Genomic DNA, 24792 nt, shown 5'->3' on the forward strand with positions numbered 1-24792 from the left:
ATTTTCATATTAACAACGGATCAAATAACTATATGTAATGTGAACAGTGTTGCTCATAATAACAAACCCAAAAATAATAACTATCTAACACTGCTGTTACCCTCAGCTCTGCAGTCTTGGTTTTTTGGCCCATAATTTTTCTTTTTTGGTTCACCCTCACAGCTCTCATCAGCATCATTTTCAGATGAAGCAGGCAGCAGTTTTCAGCATTAAAAAAAAAAAAAAACTGATAAAGCCACTGCATGCTACCTGCCCAGCACCAAAACGAAAGACTTACAAAATGAGCAAGTACCTGGTGAAGATAGTGAGACATTTAGCAACTGAATAGCCAGAAATCCTCCCCAGGAGTTGGTAGAGACCAAAACAGAGCTGAAAGAGGAGTGAATATTGGATTTACATTCATCAGGTGGATACAAAAACAAATTCAAATGAATGATAATATTTTTCTTTTGTATATGTTTTGTAGATGTGTAATAACCAACTGTTTGCTAACACATTCACCAAAACAACTTTATAAGGTAATCATATGTCAGTGTTGTGTTTACAGCTTACTGTGCTGCCCCCAAGTGGACAAAATCATAATGCAGGCTTGAATAAATGTGTGGTTCGGTGTGAGTCTGCATCTATGAGTCTTATTTTTTAAACCACAACCACTATCATAAATACAACACAAACAATGTCAAATATAAAATTTAGAGGACTGAGAAGGTGTATCCTGAGGCAACAGCTTCCTTCTTATAATACAAAAACACTAAAGAATCCACTTCTCCAACTGTAGCAGTCTACCTAGTTGTCTGGATGGAGCCTGGGTCTTTGTGATGACCGCCTTTGTATACCCACTTCAAAGTAGCTGGTTTCCTCTTGTCAGCTCTTCCACACTAGTTCAGTGCACCCGGAAGGAAGTTTACAGCCACCCAAAGCATGCCTGTCCTTGGTCAATGGGCCAAAAAGCCCATGTTCTAATGTAACAAAGAGGAAGCCCCAAAATAGACAGCATGGAGAGAGTCTCTGGACTGTAAGGTGCCACTAAATGACTGAATATCATGCTGAAAACGAAAGTCTTACAGCATCCAGTTCTCCACAGCCCAGGCATGCTGACCAATAATTAGGCCCCAAAAAAGCTGTTGTTTGTAGAAATGTTTGTTCCAAATGTACCTTTCATTATTTGTACTTTGCTTTCTGCTACAGGCCAATGGCGAAGTCAAAACGCAGATGTATATCTGATTTGTGTTTTTCTTGGCTGACTGGAGGCCTATTAGCATGCTGTGGATCTCCTTGCAATTCCCCCACTGGTGGAGATTGACTATGTGTGTGTGCCCTGCCCTGCAAAAGCAGTTCAGGTTGTGTACATTAGATAATGTCAGGGCTCTGTTATATATGCCAAAGCCACATTTCTGGGACTGAATTAAGTCAGTTAATTTCAACAATGGCCTTATGTTTTCTTAACTCTGTGTGGAGTGTACATAGCAACACAACCTCATTGTCTAGTATGGTGCTCTCTAATAGAAGCTGTCGCTCAACAAAAATCTTTGTTGTTAACTATAGCTTGTCCAGTCCGTACAGTATGGTTATTACAGAGAAGCTGCTATTAAAAGAAGAAAGAAATCTGGAAAGAGCCATGAGAAAACACTTAACTTGTGTTGGTTCAGCATATTTCTGTGTTGGGTTTTGCGCATGACTCTGTGTCCAGCCCCTGCAGCCTCTCTTTAACTCCACCATGCAATAGATGAAGTGGTACTTTGATGTAGTGATGCATAAAGGGCTATGGAAAACACACCATGTAGTGGTCAGGCAATAACTCAACTTGAAAGCAAACCATGTGCTGTTTGTGTGTGAGTGTGTTTGTCGGACAGGCATACAGTGTATAGGGAGGGATGTGAGTCACTCTTTTTCATGTAGTAAACACTGAATCTGCCCACGCAGGGCCTCCCATCTTCTCTGACTCCTTGCTGCAAGACTTTTTATATCACTCACTAAATCATTTGTCAGTTTTACAGACCTCACAAAACCTTTGGCAGTAGGTGAATTTGTGTTTGGAAGTGCACAGAGCTCCCTTCAAAAGAGGATACTAAGCATGCTCAACTCCACTGATAAGAGTTACCCACTCATCTCCAGTATAACAAAATCAATTTCTCAAAAGTTTAGTGCCTGCTCAGTATTTCAAGCTGGAATGTGAGATTAAAAAATCTCTAGTGTGGAAAGAAGCATTTCCCATATTTCGATAAGTATTCTGAATTTAACCTCACAGACTGACAGGTACATGTCATTGTGTAAATCCCTCAACCTGTTTTATCCAAGGAACAGTAGAGGGCATTTTACCACACCATCACCCTCCCCGAGCCAGCGTGTGACTGTGTGACAGCAGCTCACTCTCTGCTGGACTGAATCAATACCACAAACAAAGAAGCTTCAGACCATCATCTGACTTCTGACCCTGGCTGTGAGAAACCCATACAAACACACACACACATTGCACACACAAAGATTTCTTTGGTGACATATTGACCCGTCTCTCTCTGACAGAGTCCTTGGCCTCAGATGTTTAATGTACGGCACCCTGGCAGGAAACTCGCTGCTTTATATGTAATGTAGAATGGGGGCGGAAAACGCAGACTGCTCTCATGTCAGAGGATCAGTCACACTCGAGCTTGTGAGTTATGGCTCTGCAGGTGACGGCATGTCTGCCACAGGGAGTGGTCTGTTGAATCTGTGAACTGTCAGTTCGGACAGCTTCGAGGTAATCAAGCTGGAGCTCTGTTGACCATGATGATGCAAGGGAGGGCGAGTGTGATGTCTTAAACTTGCCACAAGATGACACTGTGGGACACACATTACCTGATATCAACACTGCGCTGTTGACACACAAACACATGCACTTAGACAATATTATCATTCAATATCCAATCCAGTCTGAGCCATATTTTTGACTTTCATATAAATACAAACACTTCTTCAAGATATCAGCATTTGACATGTTTTTCCTTCATAAATGTGTTAAGATGTCAGCTTTTCCTCTTTTTTTATCTTACACTAACCACAGTATCCAATCTCACAAGCCAATTCTATTATTCCCTGTTTTGGCTGTATATTTCTGGAAGAATCTGGAGTTTAAAACAGCCTTTCAAAAACTGGCATTTCTGTGTTAGAGGGGCACACATCCAAAATTTAGTATGACACGTCTATGGTTAATACTGCTGCAGATGCAGAGAAACTGTGACTATTAGTCCCTAGAGCAGGTCAAGTTCCTAAAAAACCATGGGAAATTTAGGAGCTGTTGTTTTTTTTTGTTTTTTTCCTTTGGAGCTTGACTTCCAAAAATCATGGATCCCACATTTTCTCTAATGCAAGCAAAAGTATTTTAAGCCGTCCTTGCCCAGATCTTTCGAAGTCTACATCCCCATTTTATAACACGGGCTTTCTGTTATAAATCTGAAGTCTCCAAACCCAAGCTGAGATAACCCCTGATGACATCACAAGGGTTATTACGGTTTCTCGGATTTGGCAAAGCTCCTCCAGAGCCACAGAAAGCATTATACAACTGTTTTCACAGGCTCCATCATGCCTCTCGTGCCAACCTACCTTCACATATAAAAATCTATGGAGTTCTCCTTAATGAAAATATTGCGTACGCAGCGTAATTACATAATGAAAGCCCCTTAATTCATACAACATAATTGTCAGAGGATTGAATGGAAATAATTAAGAAGTGTGAAGCACATTACTATTTGTTGCTCTCAACAGCTCACTCAGTTACAGTATATAAAGGCAACCCTGGCAACATTTCACTGGCCATGGGGTGTAAATGATGGCGACACAAGATGTCACCATTTAGACAAAAACGTATTACTCCCAAACACAGAAAATGATGAATATCATTAATTTAGTATTTAACAGTGGAGTTCTGATTGCCAGAATAAAGAGACTCCTTGTTTTCACCTGTATCAAGTCGTCAGTGTTAAAGATGACACTGATGACAGGCATTTTACTTTTCACCCGACATTAGTCAGTAATTTCCAGTCATTTGAAAGCTACACCTTTTAGATACATCTTCTAAAGTTGGGTATTTACCTCACCATTTTCAGTAATTCCCGTCAGGCTATTATTTAAAGATACCAGAATAAGCTAATTTAGTTCAGTGTCTAATCTAATATATCCTGTACAGTGGTATCAGTCCCCACACCTGCTCCTCTTCTCCTGCTCTGTCTCTGAGGTGTGGCAGAAATATTCTGGGAGTTCAGGATCAAACCTCTCCTCTTCTGCCCTTTCATCATTGAAAAAGAGAAACCGCACCCACTCAGGACGACGATGATGAACTCTTTTCAGCTGAGTCCTCTGCAACAGCCAGGTCAAACTAGAGAGTTTTTTACTCTCTTTACTTGTTTGGCCAATCAAAGTTGCTCTTTTCAGTCAGGGGACCAATTACAGAGGCATTGATCCAAACAGTAAGAGCTCTCTTACTGAAATGCCAGTAATCAGGAGATGGCTTCTTTAACCATCAACATCACATCACCAAGACACCCAGCGGCCATGTTACCACAGGCCAGCATCTATCAGAACCAGTCGACCAAATATAATATTTTGTTACATCTCTGAGCAGCCTGCAGCGGCAGCGGCTGTCCACTGCAGTGCTCCCTCCTGTTTACAACCACCATCCATTCTTCAATCGCCATGACTGCTGTGTGCCAATGGTGGTGGGTCCATCGGGATTAGAAATCAAAAATGATCAATCAATTGTAATGATTATTCTTTTTCAATTCCAACTGAATTACAAAGGAAAATTAAATGAAAAGTTAAAACATTTTGTGTTTCTGCTTAAGTTTTACTATTTGGTTGAAGTAGTGAGTTATATGAATTTAAAAAATGATTAACTAATAAGCATTCCCCTGCTCTCTAGTTTAATCAACAATCAAAGCCAGTTTCATCTGTTTGTGTGCGTCAGCAGTATAAAAGGTAGCAGTGTTGAAAATAACTGCTGCTAACGATTTGCTACATAGAGTGAATTCTCAGTCATCCTGTCATCCAGTATAATCACAACAAACTACTATTCAGGCATAATTTCATGATGCACATAAATTAAATGTGTAGGTAGTGGTCCAATTTGTGAATCCATATCAGACCAGATCAATGTTACTCATGCGTGGGGTTTTTTTTGTTGTTTTTTGTTTGTTTTTTTGCAGTGGAAACGTTAACATTCTGGGCTTCAGTTGCATCTCCTTTGTCAAATATAAATATGCATGACTCGGGTTGTGCTTTCCGAAATGTGTAAGGAGCTTTTTATTTATGTGTGGAGGTTATAGAGGAATGTATTTATGTACACTGTGGTATTGATTTTCTCAAAGTGTTTCTGGTCCTCATTAGGTTGTATCTGGCTACTTAAGTGTTCAGTGTATACATAAAATTATTGAGCCTTGAGACGTAGCCTCATGCAAAGGATGTTTTTAAGAAGAAGCCTCTACACTTGCACTTTTAAATTCAGTCCACATAATTTTAACTGTGAGTGCTTTTATCAAAGGACCACAACCTACTGTGCCTATGAATTTATAAAACACTCACAACCAATAAATCGAATTTACAAGAATTACTTATTTGGCTATAGAGTGTATGTTTGTGAGAGTAATTCGATGCAGGACTTGATGTAGTAAAGTGATGATTGGTCACATACATTATCAGATGTCTTTTTTCTGTTTTCTAAATTACTCACCCAGTTAAGAACATCTCAGTACTCCTTTTGTATGCCGCCAAAGTAAGACTCTCCTCCCTCCCACCTCAACTCCTTTGAAGCAACTTCACAGCATCAATATTTAACCTGACATTGTCAAATCTAAAAAAAAAAAGGATTGATGCTGAAAGGAAGGCAGAGCTTTGAAGCATGTTTGCCTGTAGACCTGTGCTGAACACACGACTGATTTCCTCTTTGAGTTTGATGATAACACAGACGCTCAGTGTGGATGACACAGATACACACATTATAGCCATCACTGATTATGCCCTTGATAATATAGAAAACCAATGGGAGAGGGCAGTAACCTGAAATACGGATGCAGCACAGTACTACTTGACACAGGTGACAGATTATTTCTATGTCACATGCAGCACCCATGGATGGCACCGGACAACCTGACCTTTATATCCCTTTTTCAAACGTGACTGGCATGGTGCGGAGCCCCTACAAGAAACCACACCATTACTAAGCTGAGCCTTGGACTTTTTTTGTCCTGGCCGCGTACATGTTCTTGCTCATCGTAGTTTGCTTCCCCATTAATTTCCTTCCAGGAGCAAGAAGCCCCGGGACTGCGAAACTACGTCCTGCTGAACCTGGCTTTGCTAATCTCTTCATGGACCTTGGAGTAATCACCACGACTATTAACGCAGCAATGCACAGGTACTGGATACAGTTTCGGGGGTTTCTTGGTGAGATCCCTCCCTGGTCCCTGGTCTGTATGCCCATGAGCAAATTTCGTTTTGGGGAGAACCGTGCCATGGCAGGGCTACCCCTTACCTGGATTATGGCATTCACCTGCTCTGTGCCATGTCTTATCAGTTGGTCTCATTACATTCCTGAGGCCATGCAGCGGTCCTGTGGTGGTGACTGCTACACCGTGAAGCCTCTCTGATCTACAATTTTCTAATCTATTTCTCCATCCCAGGGTCTATTAAATCCTTCTGCCACTGGCACCTACTCTGCACAGTCAAAGAGGCAGCAGCCACCCAGCAGGAGACCCTGGCGCAACAAGTCCTCCAAATTAAATGAAACAAAAAAGAGCACAGTTCTTTTAAAGACTGAATAAGGACACTGCAAGTAGTTTCTACCTTTTTTTTTGTCTTGTTATTTTTACAATTTGTAACATATTACAAAGAAAGATTTTGCATGAAAAAAAAACTCACTGGACTATCTCTGGATAATATCTTCTTCCTGGAATAACCATGACTGACATCACATCACACGACGCACAAGTGGGGGATTTGCTTCTTATCTGTTAACACATACATGCACACATTTCAGCAGAGAAGAGCCAGGAGTGACACTTCCAGGGCAGGCATAAGTTGAGTGTGTTGACCTCTCTAAAGGAGCGGGTACAGTGGTCATTGCACAAGCACGGGTGTAAATAACCAAATGATGGACAAATTCCTTTTCACTGTGCTAGTTTCAGGGTCCTGGTATTGGGCATGCGGGCTCACTATCATGGCTTTTATATGAATCTTTCAGAATCTTTATTTATGTGACTCAGGACCATGATCACATGGTTTGGAGCACAAACAAAACATAAAATAATTTTAAAAAAAAAACGATGGCACACAGCACAGCTAAAGTTCAACAAATGTTACTTAAACAAAGGAAGGTCATTCTTCAAAAAAGCGCTTAGTTTACACATAACTTGTGGGTTATCTGATTGTAATAGCAAAATGAATTTAAACATAGATTGGGAGTTAGGTTTCTCTGTATTTTTCTATGCTTACATTCTTAGATTCAAACAAAAACATGCCTCTCAAGTGACTGTCATTATAAAGGTTGCAGATCCTCTGGTTTCTATCGAGCCCTTTATAACTTCTAATGACCTTAGGAATTTTGGTGTTGTTCACTCTAAAATCACAAACAGCCTGCCTATACTTTTGGTTTTCAAACAACAGATACTTTTTCCAGTTTAAATTCTACATAAATATCACATGATGTCATAGTTCTGAGCTGACTTTTCCACTTTTGCATTAAAACTGACCTTTCAGCCTCTGTTCAACAGTTTGCTTCAACCTGTTTGTGTTGTTACACTTTTGTGTGAGCCAGAGATAAGACAAACCACAGTCATCCAGTATCTGCCTTTGGACACTTGAATAGAACAGAGCCATTGTTAAGGTTATTAGTACTACTGTGACAAGCCAAAATGTCTGCTGTGAAAAAGGGCAACGAGCTGTAATTGAAACACTGATATGGTGAATATGTCAGCATAAAGGAGCCTATTTATATATCCAGAGGACATGGAGTAACATTAGCATTCATCTGAAGTTGTGTTCCTGGCCACCTTACGAATGTAAGTTACTCTTCTTTTGGCCTCCAATTTGGAAATATGTGACTCTTGAGCTGCTAAATGTTCCACTGTGTTCACCAGCTAGTTGCTAACTTTGTCTGTCAGTGGTTTGGTGCTGGCCAGGTATTGTACAGTTGGTTTGTCAGATGTCTTTCACTAAAAACTAAAAACAACTGCCGTGCTGCAAATGGAAATGGCGTTGATCAGAGCGGTGAGAGTGAACCAAAACAATAAAGAAAGTTCACCACTAAAGTTGTGTGCTGTAAGCAAAAAACGATGAGCTGAAAGGCGCTAAACCACTTTGTTGTACTGAGGTGGACTGCAAAGTTGGTCAATAATTCTCTGGTTCCATCATTGTGAGTGACACCATTACAAGTAATCATCAAGATTACTAAAAGACTCTATGGCCATGCTAGTGGCCCTGTGGAGCCATTTTCACCATCTTAGCTAGCTTGTTAGCATGCTAACTTTTGCTAATGAGCAGTAAACTAGGTGTAAGCACACATCACACAAATAAATGAATATAAGAGCTCTAACACAAATATTAGGTAAGATGTCAGTCATTTTTTTAATCTAAGAGAACTTGAATCAAGCACAAAACTACCAGCTTTTAAGGCTAATGAAGCAATCAAGTTCTTTTGGGATTTTTAAGAGGTTTGCCAAAGTTATCTATCAAATTAGCACAGGGATTTAAACTACAAAATCTGGATGCTTCAAAGAAAGAAAGAAGGTCACCATTTAATTAAAAAAAACGGTCTCCAAACCTTATGAAACTTGTGGATTTCTCTCTAACAGCTAAGGATTGATTAGTGTGACAACTGCGAGAGGCTGAAGCCATTTTTCTGCTTAACAAAACAACCCGCCAATATAACCTCAATACACCATACATACACATATCCTATTGATTACTGCTATTGTTGCCATGATAAGAAAAACACATACTGCATGAAATGCCCTTTGAACAACCATAACATACTCGTCCACCAAACCTCCCTCTCTGTGAAGGCCGATTTCCATGCACAGCCGAGCATGAGACAGATACGGTATTAGGACAAAGAGCAACCACTACATGACGGCAGTGGAAACCACAACAGACTTGTAGGATGCTTAGCCTCCGGTGAGAAAAGTAACTTGAAAAATTAGAAACTCTTTTGCTCTCTTGAGTGAAAGCATCTTGAAATCCTGAGCACACAGCCAAAAATAATCCTGCACTCTTGTTTTCTTTTCATTTACTTCTCTCCCAAAGCCTTATTTACGTGTCTACAACGCTTGTGTGATCCAGTCAGCGCGAGAAAAAGGGCCCGTTTTGTTGGTGTTTCCATGGCAATGGAGGAGCAGAAGGTCTCCAAGGTTGCAGCGAGAGCAGCTGGAGCTGGAGTTGGTAGGAGAATGAAGGCTTGGCCTGGTGGGCTGTCGCCGCGCTGGGCTGTAGTGATGTTGTTATTGGACATTTCATTACCAGCTCTCCCTCCTGCCTGGCACTGACATGATAAATTGTCACCAGATATGGGTTGTTAATCATTTCTAGGGTTGCACAGGCAATAAAACATGGAGCTCTGTTCCTGCATTTGATGATGAGAAGGAGTGGAGTATGTCCTGATAAAGAGGGAGAGAGAGATTTAAAGAGAGGGGAGGAGAGTGTTTCGCAGCTGGAAAGTGGATTACATCCATTATTTAGGTGCTGCTTCCCCTTCACTGTAAAAGAAGAGAGACAGAGAGAGAGGAATGGGGTTTGAAAGATACAAACATCTCCTCTGTGTCTGTTTGTAGACTGCAGTAGATAAGACCCTTCTTACATGGGTAAAAAATTGTACGAAATTAAAATACATATAACTATCAGATATACTGGGATATATGCTGTATGGGTTATTAAAAATAATTTACAATAAAACTCTTTCTCAGACTATGAAAAAGTGCATCTTCCTCGTACTGACAGGGAGCCAGACTCAAATGTAGCCTTGTAAAAACACTTCCAGATCATTGCATCAAAAGCAGTGCAATGCGTTGAGGCCCTGTTGAATCGTAGAGAAAGTGGGCCAAAAAAAGCTCTGATATGTTACTGTTTGATCGTGACGCTTCATCTCAGCTTTCCTCTTATGAGCTGCACAGATTGTGTCCACAGGGTAATCTTGAATGCACACTTTTGAATTTATGGTATTAAGTACCTCGGCATGTACTGCAGCAACTGGAAGAAGCTTCATGGGATGTAAGCTCAGAGAATCTTCACAGTTCTCCGCAGGTTTAAGCAGACATGCATCCAGTGTCTAAGTGAGGGTGTGCGGAGGGTACAGTCAATATAAGCCAAATAATATAAGCTAAAACATGATCATATAGTTAGGAGACTCACATGCCACCTTGGACATTTAAGTGCCAGTATCTTAAAACTGAAGGTCAGTAAATGTGATGAAAAAAAGAGTAGAGTTAAAATGATTTTATAAATTCAGGTTTCCTGTGTATCTCGGAGCGAATTCAGCAATATCTCATGCTGTGCCTCATCTTTCGGTATAACTTCAGCATCAAGCAACTGCCAGACAGAATATTTCATTTTTCTGCAGTAGTGAATACCTGCTGGCATTCACAGGTCACCAGGAGAGACCACTCTGCTCTGTGTTTCTTTCTCCATTTTTCTCTCATCTACTCCTTCGCTGTCTCCGGGGGGGTGGGGGGTGGACCACACAGCCAGCTCCAGCGTCACCACCCACCTACCGCTGTCACTGTCCTGAAATAGGGACACAGCTTCCCTGCTGTCTGTTCTCTCTCAAATCAAAAATCTTTTGGCGAGGAGGGCGGAAAGGATGCAGGAGGAGGAATAAGACGGGGAAGGGAAGGAGTGAAGAGGACTATGAGAGAAAGAGGGCATAGACGAAGCAAAAATCAAAGTGAGCAGTGTGAGGAGGAGTGGAGGAACAGAACACATAAGACTGTCCTATCCAGGCTTTGATGTTGTGAAAAGGATGGAAGCTCTTTGCTTTACTTTTCTTCAAAGGCTTTATTTCCACACACACATACTTTTGGGAGGCCAGAGATAAAAATGTCAGCCTCCCCACCCTTTTGTCTTTTGTTTGCCCAGATGATGAGAGCTCAGTACTCCTCAGACTCTTTCTACCTGCCACCCAACACCCCCCTTGTCATGACACTTAAACACCACATTTGTATTGCTGACATTGTCAGGAACTTCAAATGACTTGCATTCAATCCCAAAATGATTCGAATGGCTGTGATAACCAGAGAGATTGAACCATAAAAACCTCACACTTGTTCCTTTGTTGAATATATTATTTTATTTTAACTTCTTCATCATCATCATCATAGTTTAACTTTTAATTTCCCCTTCATTCATTTAAAATGATCACCTCTGAATGTACACATACTGCAAACTGTCAAAAATATACAAACAAATGCAGGCTTGTGCTATAGTCTGTCCAAATGTCTAAAAAACAGTGGCACTGGGGGGAGAAAGGGAGAGAGAATGAAGATGGGGGGAGAGAGAGAGAGAGAGAGAGAGAGAGAGAGAGAGAGAGAGAGAGAGAGAGAGAGAGAGAGAGACATTGAAACCGGTAAAGACATGCACAGCATCATTGTGAGCACCGGTTACAGTGACCCAGGTGCGTGGTAATTCCATGGGATCCTTGTGGAAAAGTACATACATTTCATCATCTGATAGCGCAGCACAAAGCGCCTGCCACATATCAAATCAAAAACAAAATGTCGCTCGTTAATGGAACTGTTAGGCACATCATTGTTTTTTATGGTTTTAGATTTTCTGGAAAAGTCTGAGTTACCGTAAATGTAGAATGCTTAACCAAAAACAAGAAAAAAAAAAAAAAGGGAAAATAAAACACAATTTAAAAAAGAAAGAAAAAAAACAACTTTCAAAAGTCATTTTGGAATCACTGTCTCGTTAGTAACTCAACATTGTTACATAATGTGTGTGCATCTGTGTTAGTGTGAGTGTGTTGTCTGGTGTGTTTGTGTCTATGTGGGTGTGTGTACACAGCTGGGTGGATTTCTGTAGAACCAAGTGGTAATGGGAATGAGTACTTGAGGTGTTTTGTGGGTGGTTGCGTTGATTGGCTGACAGCCGTCCAATCAGATGCTCAGGTCTTTGGGGTTCTCCTTGTAGGTCTTCCTGGGCTCAGGGAGCGTGGGCTTGGATGAGTGAATGGTATTGGTCTTGAGCGTGCTGTAGTACTCCCTCACTTTAGCCGCTACAAAATTGTCATCATCCTCTTCGTCCTCCGAGTCGTCTCTTCTGGAGATCCTGATCGGGGAGATGTCTCGTCCCAGGCTGCGGGTTCGGTACTGCGGCTCGGGGGAACTTCCTCGGCTGGCGTAGTGCCTGTCCCTCTCCATCCTCTCAGGTGAGCGCCCCCTCAGCAGCGAGCTGTACCTCTTGTAAGCTGAATCTGATTCGGGGGTACGCACTCTGGGCAGGGTGGTGTCTCTGTAGGCATCTCTCTGGCCTTGGGATGCCACGTCCCTCAGCAAACTGTCCCCCCTGTAGGCTCTCTCCATGGAGGAGGCTCTCATCAGTAGGCTGTCCTCCCCGTACAGGCGCTCCTCCCTGCGCAGAGGCGGAAGCTTGACCTCCCTGTTCAGGCGGTCCAGTGCCGGAGACTCATGGAAGATGCTGTCCTCAAGAGGGAGGCTGGGTTCAGGAGTCTTCGGTGACTCTTTCAATACGGCCTTGTCGCCGTTGGACTTCTCATTGCTGCGGCTCCATCTCTCAGGGGAGGCGTAGCGACGGTAGGGGTCTGAGGAGTGGGCGTGGCGTCTGGTGGGGGAGTGGTGCCGAGAGCGGTGGGGGGACCTGTGGCGGCGAGGCGAGCGGTGAGGAGAGCGGTAGGGTGAACGGTGGCGGTGGTGAGAGGAGGAGTGACCGTGGCGTCTGTCAGGGGAGTGGCCGTGGCGGTGTTCCCTGTTACGGCCATCCAGGGTGTTTTCTGCACTGCGTGTCCTGCCGTGCCTCTTGTCAGGCGAGCGGTGGTGGCTACGGTGGTGTCCGCTGGAATGGTGACGGTGGCCATCACTTCCCTTGACATTCTTCTTTTTGAACAGCTTGGACACATCATTCCCCATGGACTTTCTCCCCTTGTGTTTTCCCGTGCTGGTTTGCTTGTGAGGAGAGCGGTGGCGGTGGTTGGAATGGTGCTGCTTGCCGGTGCCGGCGGAGTTGTGGCTTGGCTGCTTCTTGCTCCGGGATGGTTGGTGGGGTTCTTGTGGGTAGCTTAACTCCGATGGCACGTTGGTTGGGTGCATGGTGCTCACTTCCGCAGCGTTTTGTAACCCTGAGGCTGGGTTGGCTGTGCTGCTGTTGTTGGGGCTGCCGTCTGCAACACAGTGTGACATACAGACGATGGCAGGGGGATCAAACAATCATGAAGCTTCTAAAAGCTCCTATCTGCTTTCACATTAACCATGCTGATTCACTCAGACATGAAGCTGAGAACATTTCCAATGGAAGCCATTCTGATGTTAATGCCAGCAAAAATGGCTAGTTGTTAGATGGCAGAGCAACAGCCAATGGTAAAACATTAGTGTGGCTTACACATGAGAATAAAAGGCAGTGACACAGTTGTGAAGCAGCCAAAGAGACTTGTTACCCACAACAAACCTGTTCCCAGGTCTACCTGGGGTCACCTCTCTGCAGCAGAATGGGACTTGGCTGGTCGGGCAGCTGGACTGGAAGCTGGTTACAGTCAGTGCCAACGTGCTGCATGTTGGTGATGTTGCTTGATCGTACTGATTAGCCATGCTCATTCATGCGCTGTCATGATGTCTTAGAAACCTTGTAAACGTTTAAAGCAAATAAAATGCTAACGATGAGATCCAGAAACTATTGCCCGATTGCAGTAACACTGTGTGCGGTCTCGGTGGCATTTTACTTAGACACGAAGAATCAAATGTTCTGCACAATTTTACATCCATTTTAACAGTGTTCCTCAATGGATTTTAACCATTTAGTCTCACTTAATCGTCTACGTTAGGTGGCCACCACAATTCTTTGTTTATTATCAGATTCTTAAGCTACACCTTACCCCTGCTCAATGTCTATATTTTAAGACTAGAAACTGCAAGAACAAACTAACACTGTGCATTTCACCTTTGGACTTGTTGCCCAGAGATTAAATGCAACTGGCGCAAGACATATGCATGAAGAATCCATAACAACGGTTACGGCAACGGCGACATTTGCAATGCATTTTGGGGGAATGGTTTTATATGCATGGAGTAGAGCACGGGCACAGGTGATTTGAGGCCACACCACACACATCAGGATGGAGAGAGAGACTGAGTGAGAGCGAGGGAGAGAGAGAGCGAGAGACAGAGGACGACAGGAAGTGAGAGGGAGAGCCAGACGACAGGGGAGGACAGTTACAAACCGTGGTCTGATTTTGGAGGACAGAGGCCTCCCCCATCTTGTCATTTCTCATACATGCAGTGAGATGGGGAGCGACCATCCCTGAAGGAAGACAAGAGCCCAGCGCAATACGGGTAGAGGAGAGGATACACAAAAACAGAAAAAAAAGAGAAGAGCACAGTAGTTTAGATCCCTTGGAATGAACTTGAAGGAAGAAAAGGAGAATTATTGGGTTGATTTTTCAATGAAAAAAAATGTGTTTATTTGATCATTGAGTCATTCAGAATAAAGAGACAGTCCAGGAAATTGCCCAAACCCTTCAGTGGAAACCATTAGTTACAGAGAAAAGTCCTGGAAACAAGTACAGGCGGACAGGCGGACACACACACACACACACACACACACACACACACACACACACACACACACACACACACACACACACACACACACACACACACACACACCCCCTAAAGATGTGGACACAGAGGCAGCAGAAACCCAAACCCAAAAAATAAAGACATTGAGACTCACGCACCCGCAACAACAGCATATGAAGCAGTTTTACGTTGCTGACAGAAATCAAAAGGAATACTGGCAAGACTGTCAAAGATTGTGCCAACTAAAAAGGTACAAACAATGGTCCAAAAATATACAAGTTCACATGATGTCCTATTGGTGCAGGTAAAGACAGCACATTCTTAGCCCAAAGAAAATTACATTGATGAACTTTTCAAGACAGGCAAAAGTATCTCCACTCAAAAAAACAGTAATTAAAGAAAAAAAAAAAAAACAATAACGATGACTAATGAATGTCAATCAAAACTGGTCAATACAATTAAAAAACAGAAACGTTCCATAAATATTATGGAAAATAGACAATAGAAGGGAAAAAAAAAATCCAATTTACACTTTTGACAAGTTCATGCAGCAATAGACTTTTATCCATTAATATGTGGCTTTGATTCATGGCTCTGTACACGGAACAAAAATACTTGTAAAAATGCCTCTACTCTTTTCAACACTGTACAAAACATCTATATAATTGGAGCTCTTTTTCTTTTTGAATGGGGATGGGTGGAGTTCCAATCGTCACAGCTTTTCAATGACATTAACAGTGGGTGCAAATAAAATCCATGGATTAGTGAGTAATGCCAAGCACAGTATAGTGAGATTTTGTCTTTGAAATGGCAAAAAAAGCATCAGACTGCCTTTTCTTTTCGATACAGGTCTCACTTAAAACCCTTAAGAATTCAGTAGCTTACATTCACCTTCAATAAATATCATAAATATGTTTGTGTCACGTCCCAACCAAAGCTGCGAGATGTCCGATTTTATCATGGGATGCAATGGATCAAATTTTCTCTTCCTCTCAACGCTACGTTAGTGTTAATGAGGAATTGGAGCCCATCAGTATTACTTCTGGCCCACGAGAAACATTGATTTTTCACTACTCTGGTCATTCAAACTCTGTAAACAGTTTCTATTTTCACGGAGCACTAAAATCAGACCCACCACCTTTCTGTAATGTCCCAGCAGAGTGCTTTTGCTCAGTGGCCAGAAGGTGAAAAGTGACAGCGGGATGACATGGAAACTGAGAGCAGGTGACAGCAGGAGGGGGCAACAGCACCCACAGGAGCAACCTCCACTTCTGCTCCCCCCCGAAATCCCAAAGCCCAGGAGTGACCTCCACCAGAAAGAGACCCAAGACCAACCAAACCTGTCTACTCTCCCTGGTGGGTTTGTCCCAGGGATGAGTGAAGGGTCCTGGGAGGGTAATGTAGTTCTTTCCCCTCTTTCCCTTTCGACCCACCACCGTCCACTGGGCGTCCCCTGGCTCAGGGTGTGAAGATGGGGGAGAAGGGAATGTTTTCGTAGATTGACCCACCATATTCAGGCACCGAGCCGTCACCCCTCTTGAGCACCAGATGGACGCGCCGGCCTCCACTCTTGATGAGCTCGATGGCTCGTGCGTGCTTCATGCCCTTGGTGCTCTCGCCATTGATCTCCAAGATTTCATCACCAACCTAAGAAGCGGCAGAAGGAAAGAAGAGAGCAAGGATGTAAAAGGTGGGAGGCAGAGAAGAGAGTCAGAGTGACAGGTGCAGACGGAAGGGAGAGGAGAGGTAAGGGAAGAGGTAAATCAGAGGAAAAAGGAGAGGTAGCAAGAGCCAGAAAATGGAGAGACAGCAGAGCAAGACAGAATGTGGAAAACAAGTGACAGTGGGGAAGAAAGTACACAAGAGGAAAGATGAGAGGCACAGAGGTTCAAAGGGACACGATGACAGAGGAAGGGAAGGAAAGGGAGGACAGATTGAGGAGAAGTTACATATCAAATCTTCTAAAAGATAAACCGCACAACGGCAACATTTTTTTTTCTAAATCAACAGTTTCCAGAGAGGGAAAATTGTGGAGGAAAGCAGCAACTGTGACGCTGAGAGAGGAAAATGAGAGAAGGGGTAAAACAGGAGCCAGAAAAAAAACAACACTTTTTGCTTCCCGATTCTTTGCCTCCACGCCTGAAGTTATCTGTCAGTGTTTTCTGCACCGAGGGAATTCCTCTGGCAGAGTATGTATCTCTCGCTGACACCTCTCCCTGCCTCACAGAGCTGCTGCTATTAATATCTCTGCTAATAAGGTGCAACACAAATGTATGTATTCATATATATGTGCACAAATGTGGTAATTCATGGACACCCACAGACTTCCTAACTTTAGCAGATTAATATATATCAAATACTGCCTTACACTGTATCTGCCAGCAAGCTGTGCATATACTGTCAGTGGGCATGCCCCATGACTCTGCACTGTTTGTGTGCCTTGTGTTTTGATACTGCACTCTCACAGCGAGCCTCTTCCGTGGCCAAGTCTGGAGGCTACCATGTTTATATTCAGTGAAGGATAGCTTGCAGTAATTGGGAGGTACATTACGCACACGCCATTACATTGATAGGTAATTATATTCTGATGGCTGTAAAGTCTATGAGGTTGTATCATCAACCCCACAGTTAAACAGGCTTAGATGGCACCTGAAAGTGAGAAATGATCATATCACAATTGCTATAACAATTGCCACAATCTACGGTCATAATTACAGATACTTTTTTGAGACACATTATGTTGTCACAACATTGTCACAAACTTGAAAACGAGGCTGTTTTTCTTTGCTCATGAAAAGCTGATAATTTGAATATGCTGTACATGCACATGTCTCTCACACAGTGGAGCCTTGCTATTCCTCATTGTCCTCTTCTTACAGTTTGTTAACAGTTACAAGTGCAGCCCTCATCAAGAAACTCCCAAAGTATTTTCTTTACACATGGTGACATAAAATCATAAAGTTACATGGCAGCATATAAAGCTATTCATGAGACAAGGGCCAAAAAGACCTAGGGACATAGAGTCGAATAAAGTAAAACAGCTGATCTGGATCCGTCCATTATTAATGTGCCATAATAAGCCAAACAGTCCAAAAGGACCAGGGACCCCAGGGGATCCTCCATCCGCCCAAGAATTAAGCTTAATATTGCTATAATGTAATTCACTTCGACTTATTCCAGTTACAGATAGACAATTGCTATCACAGCGGCATGTAACCTTTATTTAATAATGTAATTCCCATTGAGAATAAAATCTCATTTTCAGTGGATACAAGAATTACAGAAAAAAATAAAATGTTTCATAATTCAATACAATATTAAAGGGGTACTCCAGCAATTTAATATTACCCTTCCACAAAGTTGGAAGACTCACAAGAGACATATTAAAAAAGAAAAATCAAAGCAGCTGAGGCTGAGTTCCTCACTTTTACTCTCTAGTACAAGTCAAGCTCCTACATTTCCCACAGTTACTGTTTGTAAATCAGGCTTTTTGTCATAAATCTGCATCCTCTAAACCTAAACCAAAATAACCCCGATGACATCACCAGGGGTTATTTTCTCAGGCCAGTTTTCACAGGCTGAGTAGTACTTCCTAAGACAAGTAAACTAAACTTCATTTGTAAAAACAGCAGAGTGACCCTTTAACAACAAAACTCTTCTATGTAGGCCCCTTAGGAAAAAAAAAACCCATAGCAAACTAAGTCTGTGACATCGTCTATGTGTCTAAATGTTTATCATGTGTGGTGCATGGATGCTCGCAGTGTTCTGTGTCCGTACCCTCATCTTTCCATTGCGGACGGCCGCTCCGTCCTCAGCTAGCCTCAGCACGTAAAGGTCCATGTTGTATTCTCTGCCTCCCCGCAGGCTGAAGCCAAAGCCTTTGTTGTCTCGTTCCAGGTCCACTGAGTAGAACTCAGCATCCTGATGGAGTCAGACCACACACATACGCACACACACGCACACAAACACAAACACAAACACACAAACACAAACACAGACACACACACAGACACACACACGGAAAGAGAGCAGGGGAGAAAGACACATTTGCATCAAGGTCACTTTTGTGATTCAGAATTTAATTGTGTGTGTCCTTTGAAGTGGGCTCCTATTTCAGGTGCATGGGACAAATGCCACCTTCAGGAAAGTCAAACTACTTTAACAGGTGTGCCAGACTGTGTGTGTGAGAGTGTGTGTGCGCACGTGTGTGTACATGCATATGCTCAGGTGTAAGGATGCTGAATTATTGATGCCTTGGGCTGAAGGTGGACAAAGAGAGAGGGCACAGGCAGAGGGGGGGGCACACCACAAGGACATGCAGACAGCCACAGCAGCTCCTGTCTTCACGCCCTCCTAATCTCCTCTGCTGAAGGATCAATGCTATCTGTGAGAGCCATCTCCACACCACCAGATTAATTCAGTGGTGAACATAGCGGACTGAGGGGTTACTTTGAAAGCAAACAGACTTTCGTTAATGCACAGGCTCCGATAACGCCGGCAAGTAGACAAAGAGAAATAAATAAGTAAAAAGGCCCCTTGTTTGTCCTTGGGAAGGAGGCTGGGTGGGTGGACTGGTTGATGCATGGTTGGGGCAGAGGATAAATGGGTGCTTGCACCGATGGATGGATGTAGAAAAAGACGAATGCGGATGTGGGTGGGAAGTTGACAGGATGGAGTGTAGATTGCTAGGATGTTTGATAGAAGCATGAAATGGATGGATGTATGAATGAAGTGACAGGTGAATGGATGACTGGAGTGGCCTTCTTACCTGAGCTGAGACTTGTGTTGGGGGCTGGGGAGGAGGGCCTTGTGGGGGTTTAAATTCAAAGGATTCTTGTTTTGGTTTGGTGTTGTTCCTGAGACAGAAAGATAACACCAAGAGTGAAACATCAAATATCAAATCACAGAGAGACTGAACTCATTAACGGCAGAAGAGATTACTTTAATATGCATATTTAAGACATTTCAACTTAGAAAACTCAACATTCTGCAGCCTTTTTTAAAGGACTATACTTGTCACAAGCACTTCATTTCCCAGTGTGCTCCTCACCTGGCCTCAGGTGCAGCCTGTTGCTGAGGTGTGTGAGTGGTGGTTATAGTGGCAATCTTCTCTGCATTGGTCAACAAAGATGCATTGGATGACTCTGAGGAGGATGGAGGAAAGAAAGTTTGTCAGGACACATTTTAAGCGAAGTTTGAAACTGCCACTTGAATACAAAATCGTGGGTTTGTTGAAGCAAATAACCTGGCTTTATAAAAATAATTAAAATGAAAAAAAGAAAAGTGGAAACCATTTCAAGAATTGATTTGGCAAAGTGCTGCTTTTCATGTTCAGCAAGTCCAACACATTTTTCACACTGTCCAATAACCTTTGTGCCTCAAGCAAACATCAAAACTTTCTTGCTACACTGAGTAAATTTTAGTGACATTTGCTTTTTCCCTACAGTTCTAATTCAGTGCATTAGAATTTGCATGAAAGTACTCCAACAGAAGTGACTCTGGTGTCCTTGAAGACTGTAATGGAATTAATCCAAATTCCACGTGTGGAATATGTTCATTTTTCAGTGTGAACACCGGTTTAGATTCAGCAGCTGTCTTCTACAAACATTAGCCTCCTCCACCACTTAGCCAAGATCTGGGACACCAGAGTAATACAGTGGTTTCCATTTATGCTGTCAGTGGTTTTGTCAAGGCACTTGTCAAATTGTGTTACTTTTCCAAAAGGTGTACGTCTCATTTTGGATTGAAACTCCTCCTATCTGTCTGTGAATTGTCAAACAGGAAACATATGCACTTGCGGCATGTAAGGGCATAAAAGCTCCTGGTTATTCTGTCTTCGATTCGGTCATTTTTGTTATCAATGAATCACACTACGCCTTAACAGCAAAAACCAAACATCATTACTCTGCTCTTGTTGCATAAATAAACCTCTATTCTCCTTAACAACCTAATCTTTCTTGACTATCTACGGGTATCCTTTATTTAAGTACACTCCACTGCTGTCCTCTAAGTCGCTACTCCCTATTCCTCTCACGGTAAGTTCCCCTTGCATCTATTCATCTCCTCCACTTCCACCAGTCCCTTTGCAGCCTGTTGGCTTAACTCTTCATTTGCCCGTTCCCCACGAGGTACAAAGTCAACAAATCAATCTGCGGCGTGGGCGGCGCAAGCTTCATTTCCAACCGTGGAGGGGTTGACCTTCCAGTTCTGGGTTTACAAGAGCCTGTTTTAGTTCGGCCATCAACAGGAGGCCTGTGCTGAAAATATTCCCCCAAGAGATTTTCTGGCATCTGTGTCACATTCTCACATTTTTTTGTAGCTCTTTTCTCACTTTCGCAGCTCACATTTGTCCCCCTAAACTCTCTTCGCCCTTCCAGCTGCTCATTTACATACTCCACTCCTTCCATTCTGCTTCCTGTCTCCATTTATTTCTCCTCCAACTGTTTTCTGTCTGGAAATTAATCAAATAAGCTCCATTTCTCTCTCTTTCTTTCCATTCCACTCGTGACCCGCTGCCTCCTTTCTCCTCTTTCGCCTGAAAACATTTGTTATGCACAGAAAATGCGCTGAGCTGTTTCTGTAACTTGTGTCTGGCCCTGGAACTATGCCCTCCCGCCCTGAACGGACAGAGCTAGGAGGGAGAGCAGGTACAATCAAAATGAGAAATTCAGGAGAGAGAAGGAGAAAAGGGAGCAGAGAGGGAAGAAAGGGAGTGGAGATAAGAGAAACGGGAGGGCTGTACTACACAATATACCCCAGGTTGTGTTAAAAAATTATGCATCATATCACCTCGGGCATGTCTATCTCCCTTCTTTTAAACAATATTAAGCAATGAGGTTGCTTGGTCTGCGGCTCGAGTCAATGCTGCAGAGACATAAGCTTTGATGAAGGCATTAGCTGTTTGTGCATGCGTTGCTTTGCACCAGCAGGAATTGTTCCATGCTACGCCGAAGTGTTGAAGCATCAGTCAGTACAAAACTCCGTCTGTGTTCCCACACAGGCGAGAGGTGAGCTCAATGGAAGGGAGCTGAACCTGACTTCACCTTGGAAGAACCTCTTGCAACGATATTTATTCACGTCAGAAAGTTAAGGCAGGATTGATCCCCACAAAAATAGTCATTCTCAGCCATGTGTAAACAGAGGCAGAGAGAACAGTCTCTCAGAGACACAACTTAGAAACACAAGCCACAGTCTTCTCCAGTCACTCTCTCAGTCTCTGTGTCAGACAGCGTCTGTTGTTTGACACATTCACATAAACACAAATCCGAACTTTCCGATAAAGAATATCCAGTTATTTCTCTCCGAGGCTTCTTCTCCTGCTCTCTGTGTCTTTTTGGCAGAGCAATTTTGGCTCACTGTTCTCATCAACTGCTCCGCAGGAGAAAAAACATTCTTCATCCATAAGAAGTCAGCTGGAAAGCAATGAGCGGCGGACAAATACCTACAATTTCTAGCAGTGTGCAGGTTGACAGGGAGTATTGCCTTCCTCGCGCGCGCGCACACACACACACAAACACACACACACACACACACACTTAATTAAACAGTATTCGTGAAGCATGCCAGGGGGATCTGCAAGCATAAAATAGCAAGAGCTCTCAGCTGCACATCACAACATAAGCACAAACTTTTCCTTAAAACCACTTTGTCAGAGAAGACACACCCACATACGCAGAGGAAGTTCTGCATCTCTCTCTCTCTCTCACACACACATACACACATACATGCGCATACACACGCACACAAAAACACAGACATTTAAATTACTGTTGCATGTTTTAAATGTGCGGGCTTGCTGAAGGCAGAAATGCAAAGGCTGGGAAAGTTCCCAAATATCCCCACAGAAGCAGTTCTGTCAACTCGGCGTGGGTGTTTCAGTCACTTTCAAAGCAAGTGAAGAAACTGCCAGCTTTATATAACACTACAGGCATACATGAGCACCATTCAGGAAAGTAACATCAAGTCCTGCTCCTCAAATAGACCCGGACTATATAATAGTACAAATAGTTGATCATTGTACTGTTTGACATTCATCATTGTGACATGGATCCAAACCACTTGCGATAACTTGGACGACCTTGATGAACAACTTCTTACTGAATAGTCTGAATAAATATGAATTTTTGGCTGAGGGCTTTCACCTGAAGAGGAAATTGTCAATGTGCCAGTTAGGAAGATGCCAAGTTATTTGGAAGGACCCTTAAAGGGCTCTTGAGGGTGCCCCCATTTTTGCAACAATTTATCAAAGGAAAAGAAACTATTAGACAAATAAAATCATATGATGACAGAACTGGCTTGAGGGGTGGAGTCATTCTCTACTCACCATCTCCAGGAATGATGCGTAGTGTGACGGTGTTCCCGGCCTCCTTGATGAGGTTGACAATGTCAGAATGGGACTTGTTAGTGATGGAGCATCCGTTCACGGCCAGGATGCGGTCGCCGACTTTCAGCTTCCCGCAGCGGTCTGCTGGGCTCCCCTCAATGATACGCCCTATTTTGTGGGGCATGGCCACACATGCATTGCCAGCTATGGTCACCATTGACATGTGATGCGTGATTCAGTGTGTATGTGTGTGTGTGTGCGTGTGTGTGTGTGTGTGGGCCGTTGTTGGATTGTGTTGTAGAGAGAAGAAAAAAGAAGGGAAAGGGGGAAAGGAGCAGAGAAAGAGGATCAGAAGGTTCAGGGTTAATTCACCGACAGCCAACAGCCAGCCAAGCCAAAGTCTCTGAGAAAAGCTGATCAGAATTAGAGCAGAACAAAATGCAAGCATTGGCAAGGAGGAAGGGCAAATTTAAATGTGCTCTGCAAAAGAAATAGGAGAATTTGTCATACTGTACATAAAGTACTTTTCCCGTAAAGTGGTTTTTCAACTTAATCACTTGAGAAACTGAGCTTAATTCCATCTCCAGTGTGTCCGTTCTCCTCCACCCTCTCTGTCTCATCCCCCTCTTTTACTCAAATCTTCTGCAGCGCCACATTTCTAAAACGGGTATCATTATTACATTTGCATGAGAGTATCTCGGCACCAAAAAGCTAATAGTGAAAAAACTGTGCTGTGTTGTCATCATCTCAAACACCTGCACCTGCAGAAAGTGGGAGACGACAAACAAACATCAGACGTCTCACCAACTACCCCACTCTCTCTGTCTCTTTCTCTCTCTCTGCCTGCAGTCTGACATCAGTCCCTGCAGAAAGAAGGAGTGTGCGTTCACTCTTTTATTTCTCCGTCTTACTTCATTATTATTCATTCACCCCTTCCACTGCCCTCACTCTTTCATTCCGCTACAAACTTGTCTAACGGTGACCTCTTCCTGTCTCTTTAAGTGAATCTAGACACTTTGAGCTGTAAAATATTGAGTGTAGAATCAGTGAGAGAGAGAAGAGAAAGACGAAGGTGCTGTTTCATTTCCAAAAAAATAAAGTGCTTTTCAAAATACTATCAGTACGGGTGGACTCGTTTCTGACTCCATCACCGCTGTGAACATAAGCAACAATTAAAATTTAAAACTTTCATGTAGCCATTGGCTTTCCATTAGATTTTACATGTCAGGTCAAATCAAATAAAGCTTGCCCGTGCTCTCTACTCTGGCCTGTGAAAAGGAGATTTGCCATTTTGTGAAAAGATGAGAATGTTCAGGTCTTTTCAGTCCACCCACGCTGACAGATAGGAGCACAGAGAACAGTGGAATGCCATAGTGGTGTAGGCAGGAAGCCACGGCAGTAGAGTGCCCGGCGCAGAAAAGACATCACTAGTTTGTAAAAAGAAAAGTAGATTCAATCTGAACAGAATTATTTGCAAGGATGTGTGAGATCAAACAGAGAAACCAATGTAAAGCTAAAAAACTCAAATATTACGATATTAACTACCAGGTAAGTGATGCCAAATAACCTTTACACAAAGTGATTTTGAGTAAGTGCATCTCTTTGATCCTACATTGTAAAATAAATAAATATTATTCACACTGATCATTCCCCCTATTTATCCTGCTTGTAGGACTCATTCTCATTAAGTTGTCATTAGGCTTTTAG

General features: G+C 42.9%; 2 protein-coding genes across 11 annotated transcripts in view; one reads left to right on the forward strand and one right to left on the reverse strand.

Annotated features, from left to right (window-relative positions):
* Positions 1 to 6098: 6098 nt before the first annotated feature.
* On the forward strand, positions 6099 to 6751 carry rhol (rhodopsin, like). Its single transcript, XM_040159065.1, is given in 4 exon segments — positions 6099 to 6262; positions 6264 to 6319; positions 6322 to 6606; positions 6609 to 6751. Coding segments are annotated over 4 exon segments (648 nt in total).
* Positions 6752 to 11060: 4309 nt separating this feature from the next.
* The window catches only part of magi1b (membrane associated guanylate kinase, WW and PDZ domain containing 1b), a 139709-nt gene continuing 125977 nt past the window's right edge, over positions 11061 to 24792 (reverse strand). For 4 of the 10 annotated variants that reach the window (XM_040159361.1, XM_040159363.1, XM_040159358.1 and 1 more), the window contains 6 exons: positions 23086 to 23289; positions 19813 to 19906; positions 19531 to 19618; positions 18540 to 18683; positions 16271 to 16409; positions 11062 to 13351 (listed from right to left, as the gene is read on the reverse strand). In XM_040159361.1, the coding sequence (XP_040015295.1) occupies positions 12111 to 13351; positions 16271 to 16409; positions 18540 to 18683; positions 19531 to 19618; positions 19813 to 19906; positions 23086 to 23289 (1910 nt within the window). In that variant the 3' untranslated portion in view covers positions 11062 to 12110. The other 6 variants (XM_040159364.1, XM_040159367.1, XM_040159365.1 and 3 more) reach the window with 5 other exon arrangements.

The sequence above is a fragment of the Xiphias gladius genome, chromosome 21 (assembly GCF_016859285.1).
Source record: "Xiphias gladius isolate SHS-SW01 ecotype Sanya breed wild chromosome 21, ASM1685928v1, whole genome shotgun sequence".
In the NCBI taxonomy this organism is placed as follows: domain Eukaryota; kingdom Metazoa; phylum Chordata; class Actinopteri; order Istiophoriformes; family Xiphiidae; genus Xiphias; species Xiphias gladius.